Source organism: Nerophis ophidion, linkage group LG06 (genome assembly GCF_033978795.1).
Source record: "Nerophis ophidion isolate RoL-2023_Sa linkage group LG06, RoL_Noph_v1.0, whole genome shotgun sequence".
Lineage (NCBI taxonomy): Eukaryota > Metazoa > Chordata > Actinopteri > Syngnathiformes > Syngnathidae > Nerophis > Nerophis ophidion.
Genome location: NC_084616.1, coordinates 26,558,687 through 26,584,652, shown reverse-complemented (window position 1 = coordinate 26,584,652; position 25,966 = coordinate 26,558,687). Strand labels below are relative to the sequence as shown.

The 25,966-nt window shown below is 38.9% G+C and overlaps 1 protein-coding gene across 7 annotated transcripts in view; it reads right to left on the bottom strand.

Annotated features, from left to right (window-relative positions):
* Positions 1-25,966, bottom strand: part of LOC133554447 (synaptotagmin-2-like) — a 169,156-nt gene that overhangs the window by 11,972 nt on the left and 131,218 nt on the right. For 6 of the 7 annotated variants that reach the window (XM_061903232.1, XM_061903230.1, XM_061903229.1 and 3 more), the window contains 6 exons: positions 14,489-14,704; positions 14,003-14,163; positions 3,051-3,188; positions 2,650-2,817; positions 2,001-2,168; positions 1,110-1,227 (listed from right to left, as the gene is read on the bottom strand). In XM_061903232.1, coding sequence (XP_061759216.1) covers positions 1,110-1,227; positions 2,001-2,168; positions 2,650-2,817; positions 3,051-3,188; positions 14,003-14,163; positions 14,489-14,684 — 949 coding nt within the window. In that variant the 5' untranslated portion in view covers positions 14,685-14,704. The remainder of the gene's footprint in view (positions 1-1,109; positions 1,228-2,000; positions 2,169-2,649; positions 2,818-3,050; positions 3,189-14,002; positions 14,164-14,488; positions 14,705-25,966) is intronic. The other variant, XM_061903234.1, reaches the window with a different exon arrangement.

The following is a 25,966-nucleotide window of genomic DNA, read 5'->3' as shown; positions in this document are numbered from 1 at the left end:
GATAAGGGCCTTGTTTGTCGCCTAATATAGTTTGTGAGTTTAGAATCATTAAGGCTGCAGTGACAAATGTGGATAAAAATCTGAAAAAGGAAACAAAAAATCTCTAAACTGGGCCACTGAAAAATATGTCAATTTGCATCCCTTCATAATTCTCTTTATAAGGAAATCGCAGAGTAACATAAAATATCGTTCCATATAAAGTGTTGCTAAAAATGTATATTTTAGAAATGCAATTTTCTATTTGTATACCACTTATACTACATCTTTAATATTTGGCTAGGTTGCCATGAGCACTCCCTAGAGGGCTGCCAAAAATCATCTGTTCCTCGTCTCTAGCCCATACTGGCCGCAGCGCTACTCAGTTGTAATACACCTTTGCACCACTTGTGGCAGTAATGACAATATCATACAAACAGAAGCAGTCTGGAGTCCAAAAAAAAGTTTCCAAAAGGGGAACTGCACCTTTTTTTTTGTAATGTGCCTATCATTCACAATCATTATAAGAGACAAGAACACATGTTTGCAACATGTGGATAACTGTAGCTAAGGGGAGTCACAACATAGCCTTCTAAAACAACTTCCGAATCCTTCATTAACATTTTATATATATATATATATAAAATGTTAATGAAGGATTCGGAAGTTGTTTTAGAAGGCTATATATATATATATATATATATATATATATATATAATACATACCGTATTTTGGTTATTTTCAGCATTACTTTCCTGGGCAAATGAATTTCATTGCCCATAGCAACACACTACTTCCTACTTCCTACTTCCGTCAACGAATGCATGTATTTTCTAACCATGGGTGGACTATTTAATAGACGACAAAGACGACTATTTTTCGACAAAAGATGACTCAAAACCTCATTTTTTTAAACCTGAATACACGGACTATGAACTACTGGTTATAGAAGCTGAGCGACCTTGGCATGGGCGGGCATGGATGGCCAATCAAAAAGTTGGGCCTCAAAGTCAAAAAGAACCAAGTAGTTGTTATTGAAATGTGACTGGAAAAATGATACACAGATTACTGTATAATGGATTCCCTGTGTAACCCTCCGAATATTAAACACACTTGCATTTAAGTTCAAATACCTGAAAGACCACCCACGTCCATTTTCTTCAGGTTCTTTGCCTCCAGAATACAGATTGTGAGCTTGCCAGCAGTGGGGACATAGCGCAGAGAGATGCAAATGTCACCCAGCTTCTCTGGCTACAGCAGCAAAAAAAGGGAGAGAAAGGGGATCATGAAGCCTTTATTAAGGTAAATGAAGTCGCCATTACATTGAGGACAGCAGAAGTTGTCGTTATTACTCATTACATACAGTCTAACAAAGCTATGGAGTAACCAAGTTTAAAGGTATCTTCAGATGCTATTGAAAAAAATCAAAAATCCTGTTTAAATGTTGCTGTTTCCAAGTCTAAAGGTGAATGTGCTTTAGATCAGGCTGCTTGGCAAAAGAGCAATTATAGTTAGCATGACTTTTGACAAGCTTGTGTCCATTTATCCTGAAAAACATTTTCAGAGGTCATTGAAATAGACCTCTGACCTCCAGGGAATGAGAGTCAAATAGCAGCAGTAAGCAATAAGCTAAAAGTACTAAGCTGTCATCCTATTGTCCATTGCAGCGCCTAAGGCAATGGAAAGTGAGATTTACACATGTACTACTGCATACCCACCTTAGCTGGCATCCCTTACACATTTCCTTTGAAACCTCACTCATCCGGGTCACAGCACTAATGTAAAGGTGGTCGTTCATTCAGTCTAGCTCTATGCTCAAATACACAAGCAAAAATCTCCACCAATGAGAGTCCTGCACATCTCGTATTTGAGCTAAAAACCCTGAGCTGTCAACTGATCGTCCAAACAATGAGGTTTACAAAACACCTGTTACATTTGCGTGCTTCGTAAGTCCGCAAGAGCTGCAATGGAGGAGGCAGGCAGTAGCTTCCAGAGCAATAATGCAACAGGCAGTAATCCATTACCTCTTCTTGGTCCGCACTGTCCAAGTCTCGCCACTCTTCGATCGGCTTAGCCAGGTCAAGGGTGTTCATGGGTATTTTAATTTCGCCGATGACATCATGTTTGGAGAAGCGATCAAAGTCATAGACCGACATAACCAGAGTCTTTCCTCCCATCTCTTGGAATGGGATCTACAAAACAGGAATCAATCTCATTTTAGTAAGAAATGGATTGACAGCACACTTCCACAAATCATGAATGTAGACTGCAGCATTTTCAGACCACAACAATAATATTAGTCATGACTTTGGTCTGGACCTTACAATTGTCGGGCTTAACACGCTATTCAAGCAGACCTGGCCTGACTTTGACAAGCCGTTTGAAATGTTTCATCGAGCTGTGTCAGCAACCTCCAAAGGTCGCCCCCTCCTTTAATTTGATTCTCGCCCACATTCTCCTTGTCGGCCACCTTCAAAATATCCACAGACTTTTATCACCAGTAAAGGAAAGTGTTGGGGAAAAGGAGCTAAGCGGGTACAAAGCTCTCAGAGAGTATTGAGGCAAACAGTCCACTGCGGGAACAGGATTGATCAAACTTGACATGGAAAATGTTTAAATAGTAATAACGATTAATAATGAGAACAAAGGGGACTACAAGCTTTCTTGGCTTACCTTGAAGATAAAAGTCTCATTGAAGACAGGATTGAGTGTTTTCTTGTGAACCTTCGTGTCATACTTCTTCTTCTTGTCTGGGAGAACAAAGACCTTGACATAGGGGTCAGAGGTGCCACCACTGTCCATAGAGAGGAGATCAGCTGCTTGTAGGATTCCCACTGTCAGCTAAACATTTAATAAATGTGATTAATTTTCAGTACATGTTTTTTTCTGGAGTGTGGTATTCTTTTTTTTTAGTCATCAACAACAAATATTAATCCAAACGAAGGAAGGTAATTCACAAATACAATGAGAAGAATATGGTAGTATTAGTATACTATTGCACAACATTATTTATCAAGTAGTAAACCAATTAAATAACTTTGCAGAATGTTGTTTCCTAATGATCATGTTCTTACCTTGTTCTCCTGGAAGTCGTAATCAATGGAATACTGCAGCTTCCCAAGCTTTTCCTTCTCTTTCACCTCTTCTTCTTTCTCGTCTCCAGTTAATCCAGGTTCGACATCGTCTTCTTCGTCGTCATCATCCTGTTGTTTCTGCAACGACATAGGGGTGAAAGGTGGCAGAAGAAAGAGTGAGCAAACGGTTTTGAGTCTGCAGCTGTGCTGATCAACAACCCTAGGCCGTCAGCAGTCAGGTTAGTCACAGCACCTACCTCACACTTACCCCACACACACGCAGGTGTTACTAGTGCAATCTGTTCATCGATGACCACGGTTGCAACCTGACTTGATTTTACTATTTCCTGGGTGACACCATTTTCTGTTTTTTTTTTTTTTTGCATTGCTATTCGACTATTTTAAAATGAGGCAGTGAAGTTGTCCTGATCTACATAACAGTAGCAGAGAGCAATACAGGGGATTCAACAAAAATAACATACGAGTTATTTAATACTGAGTAATACTTAGAAGTATAGAAAAAAATAAAACAGATCTAATGTAACAGCCATGCATTCACACGTAAACATTCTACATGTTCAATCTATTGCACAGCCAATGTATAAAATGAAACTAACAGAAAAACTTACTTTCACATGGTAATGGTCAACCACATAAGATATATACAGTGGTACCTCAAGTTAAGAGTGCTCCAATTTACGAGTGTTTTCAGATAAGAGCTGTCTATTGGCTAATTGTTCTGCTTTAAGTTGCAAGCAAACATTTGAGTTACAAGCATCAGCCATTATAATAATAATAATAGATTTTAAAGTTGGTGTATTGACTGTCAGAGTGAAACCCATAAGAGCCGACCAAAACTTAAGGTCTTAGCATTAGTTTATAGCTACAAATGGACTTTGTTTTTCCAACCATAGGAAGGAAGAATGTGAGTGTACATGACAGCCCTGAGGAGAAGTGAATGATATTCATTGACTTAAAGAAAGAAATAGTCACATACGTGACAGAGTATGTAGCCAAGTTGGTATAGTAGTTGGAGCGTGTCACTGCTCGTCTGCACCATACTGAGGCAGAATGAGTCAATCGTCAGCCAAAGATTTTCAAATAACATAAACGACAGACATTTTTATCTGGGGAAGCTGCTGACGGTGTGTTTGATGGAGAAGCAGTTGAAGAAGATAATGTAGCAGTCCACGCTCCAAGGTAAATGCTTTACATTATATTTACATTACCTAATAAAACTACAGTAGTTGTTAGCAGTACAATACATTTCATTACTTTTTTTGTACAATAAAAACTCGAACGAATTAAGCTTGTAAGTTGATGTACTATTATCCATCTATCTATCTATATCTATATATATATATATATATCTATATATATATATATATATATATATATATATATATATATATATATATATATATGTACAGTATATATATGCGATGAGGTGGCGACTTGTCCAGGCTGTACCCCGCCTTCCCCCCGATTGCAGCTGAGATAGACTCCAGAAACACCCGCGACCCCGAAAGAGACAAGCGGTAGAAAATGTATGGATGGATGGAACTCCTGTCTTTTTGGCAAACTCTGCAATGCAAAAATACACTGGAACTGGAATATTGCCATTTAGGTCGTGATTGTGTACAATCGCACACTTTAGCTAACTAATAATTAATGTACGTATATGTAATTTATATATACATATAAATTGAATATACATTATATATATATATATATATATATATATATATATATATATATGTATATATACATACATATATATATATATATATATATATATATATATATATATATATATATATATATATATATATATATATATATATATATATATATATATATATATATATATATATATATATATATATATATATAAATATATATGTATGTATATATATATATATTAGTGATGTGCAGTCAGGGGAGGCCTCACCTGCCATCATCGAAAGAAAAAAATGTAGAAAAAAAAAAAATATGTTGTTATATGTATCCAGTGATTATACTATAAAGTTATTTTACATTTAACTTCGCCAGTTTTATATTATTATTCAAAATCGCTTAAATTTCAAATTTGCCGTTCAAATACTGAGAATTACTTGCGGTGAGTCACAGCAAGCTGAGCCTTCCCGTCACGATGGATTGCGCAATGACTCGGCTAACTGCTGGCCTGCTGGGCAGTGAGACCGTATTGCTATATGAATTATATCATACATTTCCATAGTTTAGTTAGCTGAGGTATATAATGTACAGTGTATTTTGTCAACAACTGTATGTGTGTAACGTATTTCTTGTGCTGGGCAATCATAAAACGGCTGCGAAGACGCACTATGTGTGGCACCTGGTCTCCGGCCTCCTGGTGGTAGAGGGCGCTAGTGATCCCAGAGATCATTCTTGCACTACTCGGCTAGGCTTGGGACATCTGAAGCCGGTATGTTTTAAAGTTGTCGTTTGCCTGCATGTCGTAAAAACAACCGTCCAACATTTTACAACTAATTGTAAACTTATAGGTGCCGACCATCAGGGCCGAGTTGCGACGAAAGAGTGTATCGATGTTGAGATATGAAGCCGAGTTGGTAAGTGAATTTGTTTGCTAATAGTAGCTACTAACCAAACCCATGTATTTTTTATGGCCGGTTAGCATCGGGTTTTAATCCCGTTTCCTTCAATGTTTCTGATCCGATTGAATTTATATTTAAGTCGAGTCTTTATTTTGGGTACCTAAATATGGTGACTTAGTATTGTGGCGTTTTAAGGCCCTCTGCATTTTTTATGCTACAGTAAAGACAACGAATGAACACGGCCGCTGGAGTACACCTGTCATAGTGATAACACTGTGTGGTGTCGTGTTTGTTATTTTGTACTTACATGTGATTATTTAATATTGTTAATGTTAGCAGTATTAACGCTAATAATGATTATAATAAGTGTAATGTATTTATACTATACTTTACTAGCTAAAGTACCTGCTACATTAAGTTAAAGTACCAATGATTGTCACACACACACTAGGTGTGGTGAAATTTGTCCTCTGCAATTCACCCATCCAATTGTTCACCCCCTGGAAGGTGAGGGGAGCAGTGAGCAGCAGCGGCTGGGAATTATATTTGGTGATTCAACCCACAATTCCAACTCTTAATGCTGAGTGCCAAGCAGGGAAGAATGCTGGTATGAGCTTTTAAACATAACCCGTTAACTGCTGCCAATCAAATGGTGAATAAGATACTCTATAGGGTTCATATGTTTATAAATCTGACTGTGATGAAGTCAGTGCCTCACCAGCCGTTAACCTCACCGCACGTCACTGAAATATATATATATATATATATATATATATATATATATATATATATATATATATATATATATATATATATTTCAGTGAAATATATATATATATATATATATATATATATATATATATATATATATATATATATATATATATATATATATATATATATTTCAGTGACGTGCGGTGAGGTTATATATATATATATATATATATATATATATATATATATATATATATGTGAGGGAAAAATCACAAGACTACTAAAACAAGAATGTTTCCCTCACATACATATTGCGCTCTACCACGGTATCAAGCACTATTCTCTGGATAACCCAATCAATATATATATATATATATATATATATATATATATATATATATATATATATATATATATATATATATATATATATATATATATATGTGTGGGAAAAATCACAAGACTACTAAAACAAGAATTTATCCCTCACATACATATTGCGCTCTACCACGGTATCAAGCACTATTCTCTGGATATATATATATATATATATATATATATATATATATATATATATATATATATATATATATATATATATATATATATATATATATATATATATATGTATATACATATATATACATATACATACATATATATACATACATACATACATACATACATACATATATATATATATATATATATTTATATTTATATATATATATATATACATACAAACCCCGTTTCCATATGAGTTGGGAAATTGTGTTAGATTTTGTTCATTTGCAAATCATTTTCAACCCATATTTAGTCGAATATGCTACAAAGACAACATATGTGATGTTCAAACTGATAAACATTTTTTTTTTGCATATAATCATTAACTTTAGAATTTAATGCCAGCAACACGTGACAAATAAGTTGGGAAATGCTCATGAAACACTCATATGGAACATCCCACAGGTGTGCAGGCTATTTGGGAACAGTTGGGTGCAATGATTGGGTATAAAAGCAGCTTCCATGAAATGTTAAGTAGTTCACAAACAAGGATGGGGCGAGGGTCACCACTTTGTAAGCAAATTGTCGAACAGTTTTAGAACAACATTTCTCAACAAGCTTTTGCAAGGAATTTGGGGATTTTACCATCTACGGTCCGTAAAATCATAAAAAAGTTCAGAGAATCTGGAGAAATCACTGCATGTAAGCGATAATGTTACGGACTTTTGATCCCTCAGGTGGTACTGCATCAATAACCGACATCAGTGTGTAAAGGATATCACCACATGGGCTCAGGAACACTTCATTTAACCACTGTCAGTAACTACAGTTGGTCGCTACATCTGTAAGTGCAAGTTAAAACTCTACTATGCAAAGCCAAACCCATTTATCAACAATATCCTGAAACTGGGCCCGAGCTCACCTAAGATTGACTGATGCAAAGTAGAAAGGTGTTCTGTGGTCTGAGGAGTCCACATTTCAAATTATATTTGGAAACAGAGGATGTGGTGTCCTCCAGCACAAAGAGGAAAATAACCATTCGGATTGTTATAGGCGCAAAGTTCAAAAGCCAGCATCTGTGATGGTATGGGGGTGTATTAGTGCCAAAGGCATGGGTAACTTACACATCTGTGAAGGCACCATTAGTGCTGTATGGTCCATACAAGTTTTGGAGCAGCATATGTTGTCATCCAAGCAATGTTATCATGGTCGCCCCTGATTATTTCAGCAAGACAAGTGTTACAACAGCGTGGCTTCTTAAAAAAAGAGTCCGGGTACTTTCTTGGCCCGCCTGCAGTCCAGACCTGTCTCCCATCGAAAATGTGTGGCGCATTATGAAGCGTAAAATACGACAGCGGAGATCCCGGACTGTTGCACGACTGAAGCTCTACATAAAACAAGAATGGGAAAGAATTCCACTTTCAAAGCTTCAACAATTACTTTCCTCAGTTCCCAAACGTTTATTGAGTGTTGTTAAAAGAAAAGGTGATGTAACACAGTGGTGAACATGCCCTTTCCCATCTACTTTGGCAGGTGTTGCAGCAATGAAATTCTAAGTTAATTATCATTTGCAAAAAAAAAAATAAAGTTTATGACTTTGAACATCAAATATCTTGTCTCTGTAGTGCATTCAATTGAATATGGGTTGAAAGGGATTTGCAAATCATTGTATTCCGTTTATATTAACATCTAACACAATTTCCCAACTCATATGGAAACGGGGTTTGTATATCACATTAATTGTTAGTTAGCTAAAGTGTGCGATTGTACAGAATCACGACATAAAGGGCAATATTCCAGTTCCAGTGTATTTTTGCATTGCAGAGTGTGCCAAAAAGACAGGAGTTCTATCCATTCATCCATTTTCTACCGCTTCTCTCTTTCGCAGGGCCAACACAGATAGACAGACAATATTCACGCTCACATTCACACACTAGGGCCAATTTAGTGTTGCCAATCAACCTATCCCCAGGTGCATGTCTTTGGAGGTGGGAGGAAGCCAGAGTACCCGGACGGAACCCACGCATTCACGGGGAGAACATTGCAAACTCCAAACAGAAGGATCCCGGGTCTGGGATTGAACTAAGGACCTTCGTATTGTGAGGCACATTCACTAACCCATGTTACTGTTGCTATTTACGGTACACACTGTGAAGTATTTCTGGTCCAAGCTGTCACCAAAGGCAGAGTTACCTCTCTCTGAGAAGGACTGAAGTACAGAGCAATGAGAACACCAAAGAAAGCCAAACTACTGGCACAGTTTTTCCCAACATTGCAAATCGTTACTGAAACTGAACGCTGCTGGACTGACTGACATTACTGGTTGCTGTTTAGCTTCTGACATACTAACATATTTGCATCTTTACATTGATTTTGTTTGTTACTCTCATTGTACCTAAATTATTAATAAATACTGTGGGTAGGGGTCAAAGAACAACACACAGAGAAAATAGATAACGCATCCTCCATCTTTATCTCAATTGGTTATTCAAAGCTTTAAAATAAAAGCTCAAACTAAACTTGTTTTGTGTAATACTCTGGCATTGGATTTGGTTCAAAAAAGGAAATTAAAAATACTGCCACCTGCTGGTTTGTAGGAATTTACCATCTCAGGTACCCCCTCAAAACATGTATGCTTGCTTGTTATGTATTTTTTAGCTTTGTTCAGTGGCAACTTAATGGCATATTCACTTGCTTTTTAGTATTACTTGCCAAAATGTGGCTTTCAAAATGCCCTTTCAGTGTGGATTTAAGAGTTTGAAACTTGCTGACTTTCCTATGGCTGTCATCTCGAGAAAACACGGATGCCTTCCTTTGTAAAAACAACTGGAGGGTCCAGCTACTTTCTGGTGGGCTGAAAGAGGTGAGCTGGAACAAGGCGCATACACAGATAACACACACACTTCTCACTCGTTCTTACTCTCCACACACGCAATAGCCTTGCTTGCATGCAGGCTCTCATGCATGCTTGACAACTCGCACGTCTTCTTGTAAACGCCCACATTTGTCCTTATTAGTAGCATTCTCTATTTTCATCGTGGTAAATGCTTTTCATTCAAACATGCCAGGACACACAATGCAGGGTAATTATTTTTAATGGCTGATGTAATGAATAACCTTGTCAGCCTAAATATGGACAACTTTTAAAAGTGGGTTGATATATACATTTTTGTAAGGACCAAAAATGTCTGAATTCAACATACTGCCTTAAATTTTTGTTTTGTTTTCCCCAAACTCCAAGACGTGGTATGTCTGAACGCCTGCCCTTTGCTTGACTCCATTGGGTGAATACCAAAAACAAGTATTGCCTGAGGCCACTTTGCAATGACTGAGCTTATCTTAGAGTGGACTGAAATCAGGATTCTTTGGTTGAAGGCAAATTTGGGGCAAACATTCAGGCTCACCATTTCTCCTCAATGACTGTCACCTTTTTACGTTAGCAGCATGGGTCATCCAGGAAAGTTACTCTCAAGTCAAGTTGTGGCCATTCAATGTTACCTACTGCAAGGGCGTAAGCTGGTCTTTGTCAGAAGATACATAGCAAAGTTTGATCTAACATGGACCTCTGAGCATGCTTGCACGAGTGTGGCGCCAGATTTAAAAAATAGTGGGTGGTCTTTTCATCTAAAATGTTCAACTTTGATAAGTATTAATAGGGAGATGCCACCTCTTGAATAGTGTTGCACTATAACAGCCCACGATGATGGAAGCATGCCCAAAGTTCACTGGTGGGTTGCATTGGAATGACAGTATCCAGTTTAGCCCTTGCACATGCATGTTAGTGATCACTAGTGAATTGCTGAGTGCACTAGCCATTCAAAGGCTCAATCAGAGGAAGGGTTTCATATTCATTTCAAACCATTTGCATTAAAACAGGAAGTTGATGGAGCGGGGCAGAGGGGTCACATTTCTGAAGAGAACAATCGCTATCAAGTCATAGCAGTTGGTGCGGCATGTCAGTTCAGTGGATTTTTGCGAAGCGGTTTAATCGTTCCCAAAGATTCCTCAAGCACCGGCAGCACCTAAGCTTGCAAATAACTAAGAAAGCCATAGCACTCATTGTCATCATCATAGCAAGCCCAACCCGCCCCAATGCTGCCCCCTCTGCACTGGACCGCGCTTACTCAGAGCGGCCAGAGAGGGGCTCCGCGTGCCATCAGACCTACCGTAGCCAGAGAAGTCCACCACAGTCAAGATACACGGAGCACATATGAGACACAAAGCAAGGAGGAGAGCAGAGACAAAGGAAGAGATTGAACTCACAGCAGACACTAAACAATGGTAATTACAGCAAATGCAGTCAGCTGTACTGTAAAGAGCGAGGATAATGCCTGATAGGCCACCTCCTCATTAGCACAATCATATCTTGTACTGCACATCCGGTGTGCCTGAAAATAACTTACTTTTCAGACGTGTTACGTAATCAAATGCAAGTCATCAAATCATCACTGAGGCATGTTCAACATTAATCTTAAAACCTGCATAAGAACAATTGTTTTAACTGGTAATTTTATAATAATTCTTGAAAGGTTGCGCCAACAGCTGTTTGGGGCTGAGCTAAACAGAAAGGACATGCCATATTTTACTTAAATCCTAAAGTGAGAGAGAGAGAGATACAATATCATTCATGACAAATACAGCACATGGAATAGAATAGAGAAAGATAATCATCGTGGGTAAAGAGTGTTATTTTCACCTGTGGAAAATAAACCAAGCTGGTTGTAAAGCCATTGAATAGAGCCTTTGCTCATCGGTTATATTTTAAAAAGTATTGTAGCAGGTGTTATGTTTTTTTTTTAATCTTGAGTTAAAAATCTGCATGCATCCAGTTATAGGAATCAAGAGCGACCTTTTCTGAACATTGTAATCCCGCTGTTGACCTTATTAAACCTGATCAGTGTTAGGTGTTTGCTGACAGCCGTCAATTCCTATTTCATTAAGCTTATCTCTTTACACTAGCTGGAAACACTATGGTGTTGTTTACAATAGACTGTTTTAAACTGATAATGTAGCAAATTGGGTTTTTGACTGTTTGTGCACATGACTACATTGTTTTGAACAATTAAATCAGTGCTCAGAATCATTGTTTTTGAAAAAAACATGTTTTTCTTTGCATAAAAGTACGAGTATGTCACCACTAGGAGTGTTCAGAATCCAATACAACGTTTTCACTTTTGATGAATAAATATGAATTTGATAAGATACCAGCAAGAATCATAGTACAAACGTGTATTATTTAGTAGTGTAACATTTTAGAAAATGTTTGATCAAGTGAAATTACTCAAAGAACAAGTGTAGGTACAAAAACACTAACCTAACAACAGTTTTTGGATTTGAAGTGGAGTGTTAATTTGTTTGCTACGTACGGCAAACTCTAGATTGGTATTCATAGCAAAAAACGTATTTAAAGGGGAACATTATCACAATTTCTGAAGGGTTGAAACCAATAAAAATCAGTTCCCAGTGGCCTTATTTTATTTTTCGAAGTTTGTATCAAAATTTTACCCATCACGCAATATACCGAAAAACGGCTTCAAAGTGCCTGATTTTCACCATCGGTATATCCACCTGTCCTGTAACGTCACAGCGTGAAGCCACCAGAGACAAGCATGGCGGATAGCACAGAAAGATATAGCGATAGTAGCTCAGATTCAGACTCGGATTTCAGCGGCGTAAGCGATTCAACAGATTGGGCATGTATAGAAACGGATGGTTGGAGTGTGGAGGGAGGGAGCGAAAACAAAATTGAAGAAGAAACTGAAGCGATTGAGCCATATGCTTTGAACCGTATACAAGCAAAACCGACAGAAAGCGACACGGGAGGAAGCGAAGACGAATTCGGCGGTCGCCTTCTAACCAACGATTGGTATGTGTTTGTTTGGCATTAAATGTGGGTGGAGGGAAAGGCTGGATGCAGCGTGTGAGGGAGGGAGAGAGAGAGAGAGCAAAAATACAAAAACAAATCTGTCTGGAGCCGCAAAAAAATAAAAGCCATATTACATGCAGATAGTGTGTCATGAGATATAAATTGAATTAATATGATTTAAAGGAAACTAAATGACCTCAAATATAGCTACAAATGAGGCATAATGATGCAATATGTACACACAGCTAGCCTAAATAGCATTTTAGCATCGATTAGCTTGCAGTCATGCTGTGACCAAATATGTCTGATTAGCACACTCGACATAAGTCAATAACATCAACAAAACTCACCGTTGTGCATTCATGCACAATGTTAAAAGTTCGGTGCATCTGCTTTGAGTGTCGCAGGATATCCACACATTCTTGCCATCTCTGTCGTAGCACAGCTGTCGTCTGTAAAGTGTGCGGGACAAACGAGAGACTTTCGCATCTTTTGGCCACTGGTGCAACTTGAATCCGTCTCTGTTCGTGTTGTTACACCCTCCGACAACACACCGACGAGGCATAATATCTCCAAGGTACGGGAAAACAGTCGAAAAAACGGAAAATAACAGAGCCGATTTGACTTGGTCCGTGTAATGAGATTGAGAAAATGGCGGATCGCTTCACGTTGTGACGTCACGGGTGAAAGGTCATAGCTCCGACAGGCTATCAATTGAACGCCGTTTAAATCGCCAAATACATTCTTTTAGAGTTCGGAAATCGGTTAAAAAAACATATGGTCTTTTTTCTGCAACATCGAGGTATATTTTGACGCTTACATGAGTCTCGTGATAATGTTCCCCTTTAAGGCAAAAACCAGGAGGAAAGGGAGTTGGTGGGTTTTTTGGCCTGATTCTCTTGTCACTACACATGAATTTAGTCATTTTAGTAATGTTGTCCTTTGTGAATGAAAAAGTTATAAAATTCAACCAAAAGCATAAATGTTCATAATGGGTCACTATAATGTAAATATTACATTCGTAGAAAAGCTTCTGGGAATATGTTTGCACATCTTATGTCAGTTGATCTTATTGGCAGGCACTTTGAGGGTACAACATAGCCAATCCAAATATATTTTGTTTTTTGTTGTTCACAGGTAATGTAGTCTTTGGTTTTAAAAATCCATTCCTATCCCTGCATGCCTCTCTATCCCAATTATAGTGCTACGTTATCAGTAGCAACTATCTCAAAGGCTTTTATGAACCAGTTCAAATTGATACAATTCTCACAACCCCTGACAGTGTCACATACCTCTCCTCCTTTAAGGTTCTTCATCCCCACGTCACCCTTCCCCTTCTTTCCCTTCTTGTTCTTCTTCTTCTTGCAACAACATTTCTTGACGATGCAGAAGCAGCACGTTAGAATAAGTAAAGCAGCGACCACAGCTATGGCAATGATGGCCCAGGATGGCACTGAGGAGGGTAAACAGATCATTGTATCAGTGAAACATTTCCACCTAAAGATGAAAGAAGCAAATAGTTTGACATTTGACCAATCACTCATTGAGTTTGGTCCATGGCATGCTCCGGGCAAAACATATTTAGTAAGAGGTGCCAAGCTAGCGATTAGATTTAGAAAATTAGATTTCTGTGCTATTAGGAGGGGCAGTCACTGATCAATACTGAATAAAGTCATTATGAGTCAGCCAATGCCTGCAGCAAAAGAGAAAATCCAATTCAAAAATGTCTGCTTGGTTACATCGATGCAAGTTGATCAGAAGGTGGTTGTGTTACTCACATGGAATCTTATCAATTTCATTTAGAAACTTGTTTTTGATCTCATCGAAGGCATCGTTCTTGTTGACCGGCTCGGTGGAGTTGTCTGCAGAGACGAGAGCGACAGGGGCAGGAGTCACAGTCAAGGCACTGGCCCCTGTTGGCTTGGCAGCGACCATTGGCGTTGTTTGGTGCTTGAACAAGTTCCACTTAGTCATTTAGGCTGCACACAAAGTCCCTGAAAAACACCAAGAAAACAGTCATGGCACTGTTGTGTTCAGTGCTTCGTTTGGGTTTAGCATGTGCATTCATGAACTTGGTTGGTTAAGAAATGCTTGTCTGTACTGCTGCAAATTTGGATTTACCAAAGCAATTTAAAAGTAAAATACTTTGTACAAAAACAGGAACAGTGCTTATTAACATGTAATCGTGTTTTCTGGTATGAGCTTTTTTTATCACGCAAGTCTGGTTTAGAACGCTACAAATGCAGCTCAAATGCGGGTCAAACTCCTCATATTAAAGCAATAGAAGTTGTTGATAAGATCCATCCATCCATCCATCATCTTCCGCTTATCCGAGGTCGGGTCGCGGGGGCAACAGCCTAAGCAGGGAAACCCAGACTTCCCTCTCCCCAGCCACTTCGTCTAGCTCTTCCCGGGGGATCCCGAGGCGTTCCCAGGCCAGCCGGGAGACATAGTCTTCCCAACGTGTCCTGGGTCTTCCCCGTGGCCTCCTACCGGTTGGACGTGCCCTAAACACCTCCCTAGGGAGGCGTTCGGGTGGCATCCTGACCAGATGCCCGAACCACCTCATCTGGCTCCTCTCGATGTGAAGGAGCAGCGGCTTTACTTTGAGTTCCTCCCGGATGGCAGAGCTTCTCACCCTATCTCTAAGGGAGAGCCCCGCCACACGGCGGAGGAAACTCATTTCGGCCGCTTGTACCCGTGATCTTATCCTTTCGGTCATGACCCAAAGCTCATGACCATAGGTGAGGATGGGAACGTAGATCGACCGGTAAATTGAGAGCTTTGCCTTCCGGCTCAGCTCCTTCTTCACCACAACGGATCGGTACAACGTCCGCATTACTGAAGACGCCACACCGATCCACCTGTTGATAAGATGATTAACATAATGATACATTAAGTAGCTATACAAATGAATAATGAAACTACTGTATTTCCATTCCTTAAACCCGTCGGCCGGGTTCAATTCCATTGTTACCAATGTAAGCGTCATGTTCTGCACAATGATTGACTATGGCAGCCTGTGTTACAGCAGTGGTTCCAACATGTTTCACCGGGCAGTGAGGTCAGTGGGCAATGATTTCAGTTCAGTCTGTGACAATATTTATGAGAAATAACTATCAATCCTCACTTGACATCAGGTTTGTTTTGTCTGCTTGCCGCCCAATGCTCCAGTCAATGGTGCCTGACCAAAAAGGTCTTAGGAGAAATAAAAGGAACAACCCTACACTATTCTTTCGTGGCGTTGCCACAAGCCAAACAATTGTTCAATCAGAGCCCTTATTGGTTCCAGAAATCACAGTGTGACAGTACAGCTGGACGACGCTTGTTGCCGACATACTGATGACTGATTGGACAAGAACAGAGAAGGATGACAAGAATAACAAGAGTAGACTTGTTGATGTTATTAATGTCACAGTGATATAATAGATAAGCAGAATATTCCAATCATTCCGTGCCAATCCTCCAAGTTAGTGCCAGAGATTCAGCTTCCATGTATTACCACACATGAATAATTCAGTTGTATCAGTCTGGCACTGAAAAGGATGAGGGAAGGATGAGCTCATGTAATTGAGGGTCACCTCAATACATATACAGTTTGTGTCTTGACATTAGTTGAACAGCTGTTGTCAAGGATGTTGTTATTACCTTAAAATAATTTTTTAAACTGTACATATTTTGGAATTTTGCTCTTCATCCACAATTCCTGTGGGAGACAAGAACACACATGCCTTTTTTTTCTGTGATGAGTGAAAAACTGTTAATGCGGGTTTGGGTATTGAAATGTATAACTTTTGTTTGGATGTGTCCATGAGCATTTATTGCTAGTTGTCCAGTATTAAGCAAAACTAGACCAACTGTATGGATGTTCTTGGATATGTGCTCAAGCATTGATTTGCCCTGCACTGAGGATGACAGCGAGGACGGACAGAGAGGACATAGACGTACATTACGTTTTATAACTGCCATTAGTCTTGCCTCACAGACATCTTTTGCCAGTCATTCTAGGGAAGCTACAACTTAATGATTAGCTTTTCCTATGATGGAAATATCTTTGAGCTACTAAACAAGACAAGTGATGCACTAGCGTTTTTTGGAGTCAAAGGTTAATATTTGAATGTTAATGTTTTCTAATTGCAGTGTACCACGCTACTTTGGACATGATTAAAAAAAGTAATTAATCATCAGTAAATCTTAACAACACTATATTAGTCTGAAACAGAAACGTAAAGAAAGGCCTGAAACAATCCATCCACTCATTGTGACATTAGACTAAAAAAACAAATGTTGACCAAATGGTGGCGCTAGGGGAAATGTCAAAGGATCTCCAGAGTGATTATGATGGATCCTTGAGACTCCACGAATGTTTGTAAAAAATCTCACAGCAATCCATCAAAGTGTTGTGGAGACTCTGCAGTCTGGTGTAAAGAGGCAGACAGACTTTATGAGCCACGAGGCTTGGAGGTAAATTATACTTGAGTAGGTGATACAAGAGTAGTTACAGGAAAAGTTTTTCAACTTGTGAGGTAAGGTTGTTGAACAATTGGTGGAAACTGAGATTTTGACCATGGAGCAGCTTGCTCATTGACATCAAGGCCTGTTGTCTTTCAATAGTTGCAGTATACAAGCAGTATCTGCGTCCGTTTAATACCTCATTGACTGACACACACTTAAAAATAAACATTATAATTTAGCATTGTGCTTCATTTTGATAACATATGTTCTACGTTGTCTCAAATTAAATACTATTGTCAGCATACAAAGGTGTGCTGTGTACAATATGTAAGTAGTTCCTAAGTGCGCAAAGTTTGACAGTGTAGTGCTGTCCCAGATCACTTACTGTTGTTAAGCACTTATCGGAAATGAGGATCGCAATATTTACAAGCATTTTCTGTTGGTGGTAAGTGCCAATCACTGCTCACTCACTAGTGTTGGCGAGTTGAGTGCAACACCCGGGCATTTTGCACTACTGCTAAATGTGAATTAATTTTAAAATGTTAAGTGCAAAACATGCTCTTTCTCACTGGCACTCATCGAGGGTGGAGGCTCCCCTTGACTCTCCCTTATCTCTCCTGCTTGCTTCTTTGTCTTGTCTTCTCTAAATCTAAATCTAAACATTGGAACTATGTAAATGGCCTCAACGAAATTTACAAGACCTTGGGTTTTGGGGGAACCTGCTTGTTGTGACGGAGTAATTGTTGCTAGTCACATGACGGACTCTAGGGAGAAAAAAAGAGTGCCCCGTGTCTGGCAACCCTGTCAGTCGAGGACGTGAAGATATCTACCTATTCAGAATTATGACAACAAGACATCTGCTGATTGGAGTAAGTGTTGCTCTGTTTTGTCTACAAATTGGAAGTTACTGGCTGTCTTCAAAGTACCACAAAACTGCCACAAATGATTGGAGGATTCGGGAAGAATTGTGGACTCTCTTGTGATTAGGATAGCCCCGCAGGATTAATTTCGAGGACCAGTCATAGACAGTTTGGAGTGAAAAGCAAATTGTATTTTCACTCGCATAAAAAAACATTCTAACTTGTATTGTTTCCCTGGCTTCGAGATTCTCCCGAAGGGCAGTGCGACGAAAACACAACAAACTCCCTTCTTGTCTCTCATGGACACACACCTGTTGTTGTTGACTTTGGACTGACTAGCGACTGCACGACACCAAGGCCACGAAACAGAGACACGCAGCAGCCTTACACACACACATGCATCCACAAAAATATACGCCACACACACATATCCCACTCCCCATCCAACGCCCTTGATGCGAATCTCTTGAGGGTGATGGACGGATGTGCAGCACCTGGAGAGCTGCAGCCTTCCACCGTAGTCCCTACTCACTCCCCTCTGTTGATAATCTCGAGATGTACGTTGTAATATGCATATGTGCTTTGCCATGGAGGTTTTTTTTCCCACTCCAGACTGGTCCCCCTTAGGAGCCCAGTCTAGATTGTATTTTTTTTTTACACATCCTTCCCCAGCGTTTACCTTTTTCCCGTTTTTAACGGGTAGGCCTGTCGAGACCCATCAGTGTTCTTTTTCTGTAACCCTGTACACTGTTTGTTTGTCTAATCTTGAACGGATTTGTGCTGAAAACAAAGTTTCATTGCACTTGTACAATGACAATAAAGACCTACCTACCTACCTACATACTCAGTGCAAATCAGTGACAAAATTTGTCCCCAACAAATTATTTGTCGATAACAGTAATGGTGACATATTTTACCCGATGGAAACGAACATATGTGAGTCAGCGCAACCAGTGATTAGCGACCAGCAGTAACAGGAAGATGAAAATGGCTGCAGCAACACCGCAAATGAAAACATTAAAAGAATGGGAACATTTCACTCTAATCACCTCAAAGCCACAAATAACTTGTTCAATTTGGAAAGCGGACTTTGCTTTTTATGGCAGTTTGTCTGTGATGTGGGAGCATGTCGGACAACTGGAGAATGCAGTCTCCTATTCTGCGCAAAAAGATAGTTAGCTTTTTACTTAGCTAGCTAACAACAGAGATATACAGTTTTGTAAAAAAAAAAAAAAATAGATTTGACTATCGTTTTAACCAAATTCCACCAGCTAAACTTTGTCTACCCCAAAAAAATACGCTTTTTTTTTTAGAGGAAGCTTGATGTATTAGATGTTTGTTGACTGTTTTTAATTGTTGCTATCTTGACAATAAAATTGCGTACATTATCTATATCAGTACGTAACCTGTCCTTGCTTTAAAATTTACAAAAGTTCAACAGGTATTTATTTTGTAGCAGCCTGATGAGCGGTACAGATACGGTTCAAATAAATATTTCTGAATGAAGTAGCCATCCTTGTTGCTAGTTATCTGCACATGTCTAAAAATCACTCCAAAAAACTGAATATAAATATAAACCACTGAATAGGTATATGTTTTATAATCCAATTAAATGACTAATCGTAAAATAGTCAATCACTAATGGACGATCAAAGTGTTTGCTGCCCTAAGTGTAAGTACGGAATTGTAAGAATGGAGACACAGCCCTAATTTTTACGGGTTTGTTGTGTAAATGAAAGAAAAGTATTACAAAAAACCTTTTGTTTAAACCTCTATTTCAAAATATGGCGTAAGATTTCAAAAGTTTAACAAATAAAAGACATGTATTGTATTAATATTTGTCATCATAAAGCAGCTAAATCTATGGGGTACCTGCTGCTATATGATTACAGGATTATTATTATTAAGGTTTATTTGAAATAGGGACAGATACGAAAAACATAGACATCTGAAACAGTTATCTAATGTATGCATCATAGTGTTTGTAGCCAAAGCTAATTTACAACACTTGTCCCCAACAACAACAACACCACAGATACAACATCATTAAAACAGGAATGTAAAAATAATAAGGAAAAAAAGAGTCCATAATAATGATAATTGAAATAATATAGACAAAGTGAAAACTGGATCAAAGCCAATGATAATAATAACAACACAAAGTGCAGACTAGATAGAAACTAATTAGTAAAAACTAAACATGGGAACACGATTGCTGCTCAACTAGCCATAAATGTGTTTGTTTTTTGAAAGTGACAAGTGCAGATATACTTTTCAAAGTGTCAGGTAAAGAGTTCCATAGTTGTGGTCCTTTTATTGAAAAGGCAGTCTGGGCAAAAGATGTTCCACGGAATGGAACTTAACAGTTGCCTTTTGACATTGATCTGGTGGTAGATCTGGTACCACTTTGCACTCTTGTTATTGCCTTGCAGAGCAATTGGGGAGCAGAGTTATCCAATCATTTAAAAAACAGTTTGACTGTATGTAACAAAATAAAATTGGTAAAACTTAAAATATTGTATTTGGTTAAAATTTGGCAATGATGATATCGTAAACCGTACTCTTCTTGTCTAGGACCTTCAGCATTTGGGTAAATGTAGTAATTTCACAGGGAATATCATACAGAGATTTTAGGTTGCGCTGAAGAGAATCAACATGCTCGCAGCCTAGTGTATTTTACTGTGCTTTGCTAACACAGTTGTGGTGCCACTAATGTTCTTGACAAAGCAGTAAAAAGTACCAGAAAAATTAAATACCTTTACCGTCAACAAGGTGTCAACGAAATGTTCAGGTCTCTCGATACGGTGTAAATCTTAAAGAGGACCTATTAGGCAAAACCTACTTTTCCTACCTATTGGTACCTGTTGTTGTGTATTTGTGATCAGCATAAGTCCCGAAAATCAAACCATGTAGGCAGGGCAAAGATATTTACAAAACAAACTTGCCTTCTTTAATTCTTCCTCCAAACGAGCCATTTGGAATTTGCCCAACTTGTGACGTTTTTCCAAGGTGTGCAATCAGCGGATATATATACCATATATGGTAGAGGTTGACTTGCAGAGCTATGTGCAAGTACACCATTATAGTCCGACGTTGTAGTCACTAAGCTCCTTCTTTATCTCTCGCCTCTTGTTGTGGGGCAGACTGGCTCCTACATGCACATTCATGGTCCGCTGTTGCCATTTCTAATACAAAATAACGTTTAGTTCTAACTGAGATCTATCTGTCAGTAGGGCTGGGCGATATATCAAGTTTATAAGATATATCGATATATTTTTAAACAAGATAAGAACTAATAAAAAAATGTAATATTGATATAATTTTTTCCACGTTCAAATGACTAAACGTCACTTATTTGTTGTGTTCCTTGTTCTCCATCACAACACTCCATGGGCTATTAAACCCCTCACCTTCCTCCTTCCAATCAATCAATCAATCAATCAATCAATCAATGTTTATTTATATAGCCCTAAATCACAAGTGTCTCAAAGGGCTGCACAAGCCACAACGACATCCTCCGTTCAGAGCCCACATAAGGGCGAGGAAAAACTCACCACCCAGTGGGATGTCAATGTGAATGACTAAGGGTCTACCATAATATTGTGAAAGTCCAGTCCATATTGGATCTAACATAATAGTGAGAATCCAGTCCATGGTGGGGCCAAGACGTGCTTGTCGTCTCCCCCCACAAAAACAACACACAAGTAAATATGAAGTCCAACTGTGCCACCAGCAGTGTCCCAGTGACCAGCCAGCAAGTAAAACGCACATTTCTGGATACCTGCCAACAACTACTGTTTTCCTATAATGAGTAAATTTTTTGATAATCCGTTCCGGTTTTCAAATTAAAAAATAATTAACTTAAAAATCAAAGCTATGTAGCTTAACTACATGTCCCAGTAGCTACGGAAATCGCTACTTGTTTAAAAATAGCGATTTTTACATGGCTTAGCTATTTTTTAGACCCATGTAGTGGAACTGGACTAGTGCAACTCCATGGGCAGGGGACAACATATGCGGTAAAGATCAATGATTGGTTGGTTTACGTATAAGAAAATCCATGATTGGGTGGTTGGTTTAAAATGATGAGTCACGACTGGGTAAGAGTAAGGTGAAACATTACGGACAGGCCAATCAGAGGCAAGATAGGGTGGGTCACCGAACCAGGATGGGAAATCACAACATATATCCCAAATGACGACGAGAGAGTCGGAGAAGAGAAAAGAGAATACAGTGGGGCAAAAAAAGTATTTAGTCAGCCACCGATTGTGCAAGTTCTCCCACTTAAAATGATGACAGAGGTCTGTAATTTTCATTATATGTACACTTCAACTGTGAGAGACAGAATGGGAAAAAAAATCCAGGAATTCACATTATAGGAATTTTGCCATCCGGGAGGAGCTCAACGTAAAGCCGCTGCTCCTCCACATCGAGAGGAGCCAGATGAGGTGGTTCGGGCATCTGGTCAGGATGCCACCCGAACGCCTCCCTAGGGATGTGTTTAGGGCACGTCCAGCTGGTAGGAGGCCACGGGGAAGACCCAGGACACGTTGGAAAGACTATGTCTCCCGGCTGGCCTGGGAACGCCTCGGGATCCCCCGGGAAGAGCTAGACGAAGTGGCTGGAGATAGGGAAGTCTGGGCTTCCCTGCTTAGGCTGCTGCCCCCGCGACCCGACCTCGGATAAGCGGAAGATGATGGATGGATGGATGGAAAGAATTTATTTGTAAATTATGGTGGAAAATAAGTATTTGGTCAACCATTCGAAGCTCTAACTGATGGAAGGAGGTTTTGGCTCAAAATATCACGATACATGGCCCCATTAATTCTTTCCTTAACACGGATCAATTGTCCTGTCCCCTTAGCAGAAAAACAGCCCCAAAGCATGATGTTTCCACCCCCATGCTTTACAATAGGTAAGGTGTTCTTGGGATGCAACTCAGTATTCTTCTTCCTCCAAACACGATGAGTTGAGTTTATACCAAAATGGATACATGGATGATACAGCAGAGGATTGGGAGAATGTCATGTGGTCAGATGAAACCAAAATAGAACTTTTTGGTATAAACTCAACTTGTCATCATTTTAAGTGGGAGAACTTGCACAATCGGTGGCTGACTAAATATTTTTTTGCGCCACTGTAGTCAAATGATATGTACGCCGAAGTGAGGAAGATAATAGCCGCACAATACCTTAAGGCCCAAGCTATTTGTTTACATGCTTTTTTTATTTCTCTTTGCTATTTGGGCTTCTTGGACCCTTATCAGAATAAAAACAAAAAAATATCTTTTAATATGATTTACTTAGTCCATAGGTACACAAACCTGTACTACATGTGTACATTTTTACACTTTTTTTTCAAATTCCATTGTATGTTGTGCTCTTCTGACACCACTAGATAGCAGTATAAGTGTCCATATCTCGGCATAAGACCCCAATTCAGTAGTGTACACAATTTTGGAAATACGAGCTAAAAGGTGCTGTCCACGCATGTGGCCATGGACGCCTTTAGAAGTTTAAGTAAAATCACTTGTTTTGCGCTGACCACTTCTAGTAGGACCACAGAACCGTACATCTGTGACAGTCCATTACATTGTCCACTGGGAATTAAAAAGCGCCTGCCTGCAAATAATTTTTTTTATCCGAGTTTATACATGTTGTATTATTTGCACAGCTAGGTTATCTATTTAATGTAGAATTTTTTTTTTTTTTTTTTTTATGTTATTTAATTCTGTACTACTTAAACAGTTTATTTTATGGGTTGTTAATACCGACCTTGATTAACTGGATTAATAAAAGAGCCACTGACTGTTTACAGTACAGTTGTCATTCAGTTCAGTTTCAGTGAATATCGCTCAAAAATCACCATCTTTATATCTATACTTTCACCGAAAAATATTTAGTTTAAGCAAAAATATATCGAGATATACTTATTCGTCCATATCGCCCAGACCTATCTGCCAGTAGACTCCATATGGAAGCGTTAAAAACTACTACCTGGCTGGCGGGGAGAAGCTGCAGTTGAAGTGGAGGCACGTAAGGAAGACCGCCCATAAAACAGTGTATCCTGAAGAGACGGTCAGAAAGTGGCTAGAATTGGGTCCCTAAAACATAATCTATGACACATTTTGACCAAAGACTCCCCATTGAATGTTTTGTAGTGTTCTGAAATGTAGAAAAAAATCATAAAATAATATAATGTAATTGCAACTTAATCGTCTTAAACAATAGGCATGCTAAAACAATTTACATGGTATTGGGGATTAACAATGCACATCAATTTTAATCTAAAGTAGTGTAAAAGGAGATTCTAACACTATAGTATTTTATAAAGATGAAATCAGCCTCATGCTGTGCACTCAAGCTCGCATATAGTACATTTTATAAAATGCCGCAGGTGCATATGGTGTCACATGATCAAGTTCTGTTGAGTTTATAGTAAGAATATTAGCGTCCAGGTTAAATCCAAGAGAAAACAACCCAAGGAGGGTGTGATGGAGTCATGCACCTGTTCTATAACAACACAACAAGTACCCTGCACAGCAATTAATTAACTATTTGTTCTTGTTTTCGCGACCCTAACAACTTCCCTTGACACCACTACACAGCTGTCTGAAAGTGGAAAATCTGTGTTTGTGTGTGTGAGAGAGAGCAGATTAATGAGCACGTCTGTGTGTTCAAACGCAACCGTGACGTTCCATCCATACGAGACCTCAAACCACTTTAATCCTCCGATTCAAAATGGCTTCTGTCAACAAGGAGAAAACTGGTCATAGGGCTCATGCAACCGCAGCTACGGCCAACACTCAGGAGCAGTGGGGCGGCAAATTAACTATTGAATATTAGGCACTGTGAAAAGGTTGCTGTATTCAAAGTGAGAGAACAGCAACGGTTGCTCCGCTGTCACAGGTCACCAGACGAGCGAGTCCTTAAAGATAAAGAGCAATCTGTGCAATGTGACCCATTGAAATCTCTCAGCCCACACTGAGAGTTCTGCCACCTGTGACATTATGTGGTTATTTGTGGGTGTTGTGGGTGGACTACGTGGCCTCCAGCTGAACTGCACCTACGTTTCCAGCAAGTCTCACTTGTGTGACCGCAACACAATGCTGGGCTGCAATTCCCCTTTAAGATACTATAATGTCTCACCTAATTCACAAAAACAAAAGGGTATAAGCTGCATGTGTTTTCTTAAATGTTGTGCTTTTTTCTTTTCCTTACTGAGTGACTTTTTCACCCACATCTTATTAAACTATTTTCGGTATCAGTTGTGTTGCATAAACAATAGCATTGGGTTTGCAGTTAGAACCATGACTCATAGTGGTGTTAAAGCTACAGGAAAAAACAGGGTTGACAATCCTGAGACCCATTTAACCTCTGACCTTTCTGGTCTCAGCTAGAATGTAAAGTTATAATCTAAACCAGGGGTAGGAAACCTTTGGCTCTAGAGCCAGTTGTGGCTCTTTTGATGACTGCATCTGGCTCTCAGATAAATCTGAGCTGACATTGCTTAACACGAAAAGTAATTAATAATTCCACTGGTTATCATAGTGTCAAAAATAACGTTCAAATTATAAAACATTTTCATGCATTTTAATCCAACCATCCCTTTTCTATCGCACCTGTTCAAGATGTTGCATTAATAGTAAGAAGTATTATATTTATTATTGATTAACTTTAGAATAACAATGTTATTAAAAAGAATAAGAGACTTATTATTCTCTAAAAATGTTGGTCTTACTTAAAAATGCACGCATTTAGTTGTATTCAGTGTTAAAGAATATTATATGGCTCTGACGGAAATGCATTTTGAAATATTTGGCTTTCATAGCTCTCTCAGCCAAAAAGGTTCCCGACCCCTGATCTAATAGATTTATTTCAGAGAGTTGAGCTGGTGAAGTTGTTTCAATTAGAGATCATTTGCAGCGTTGTTCCTGAACTC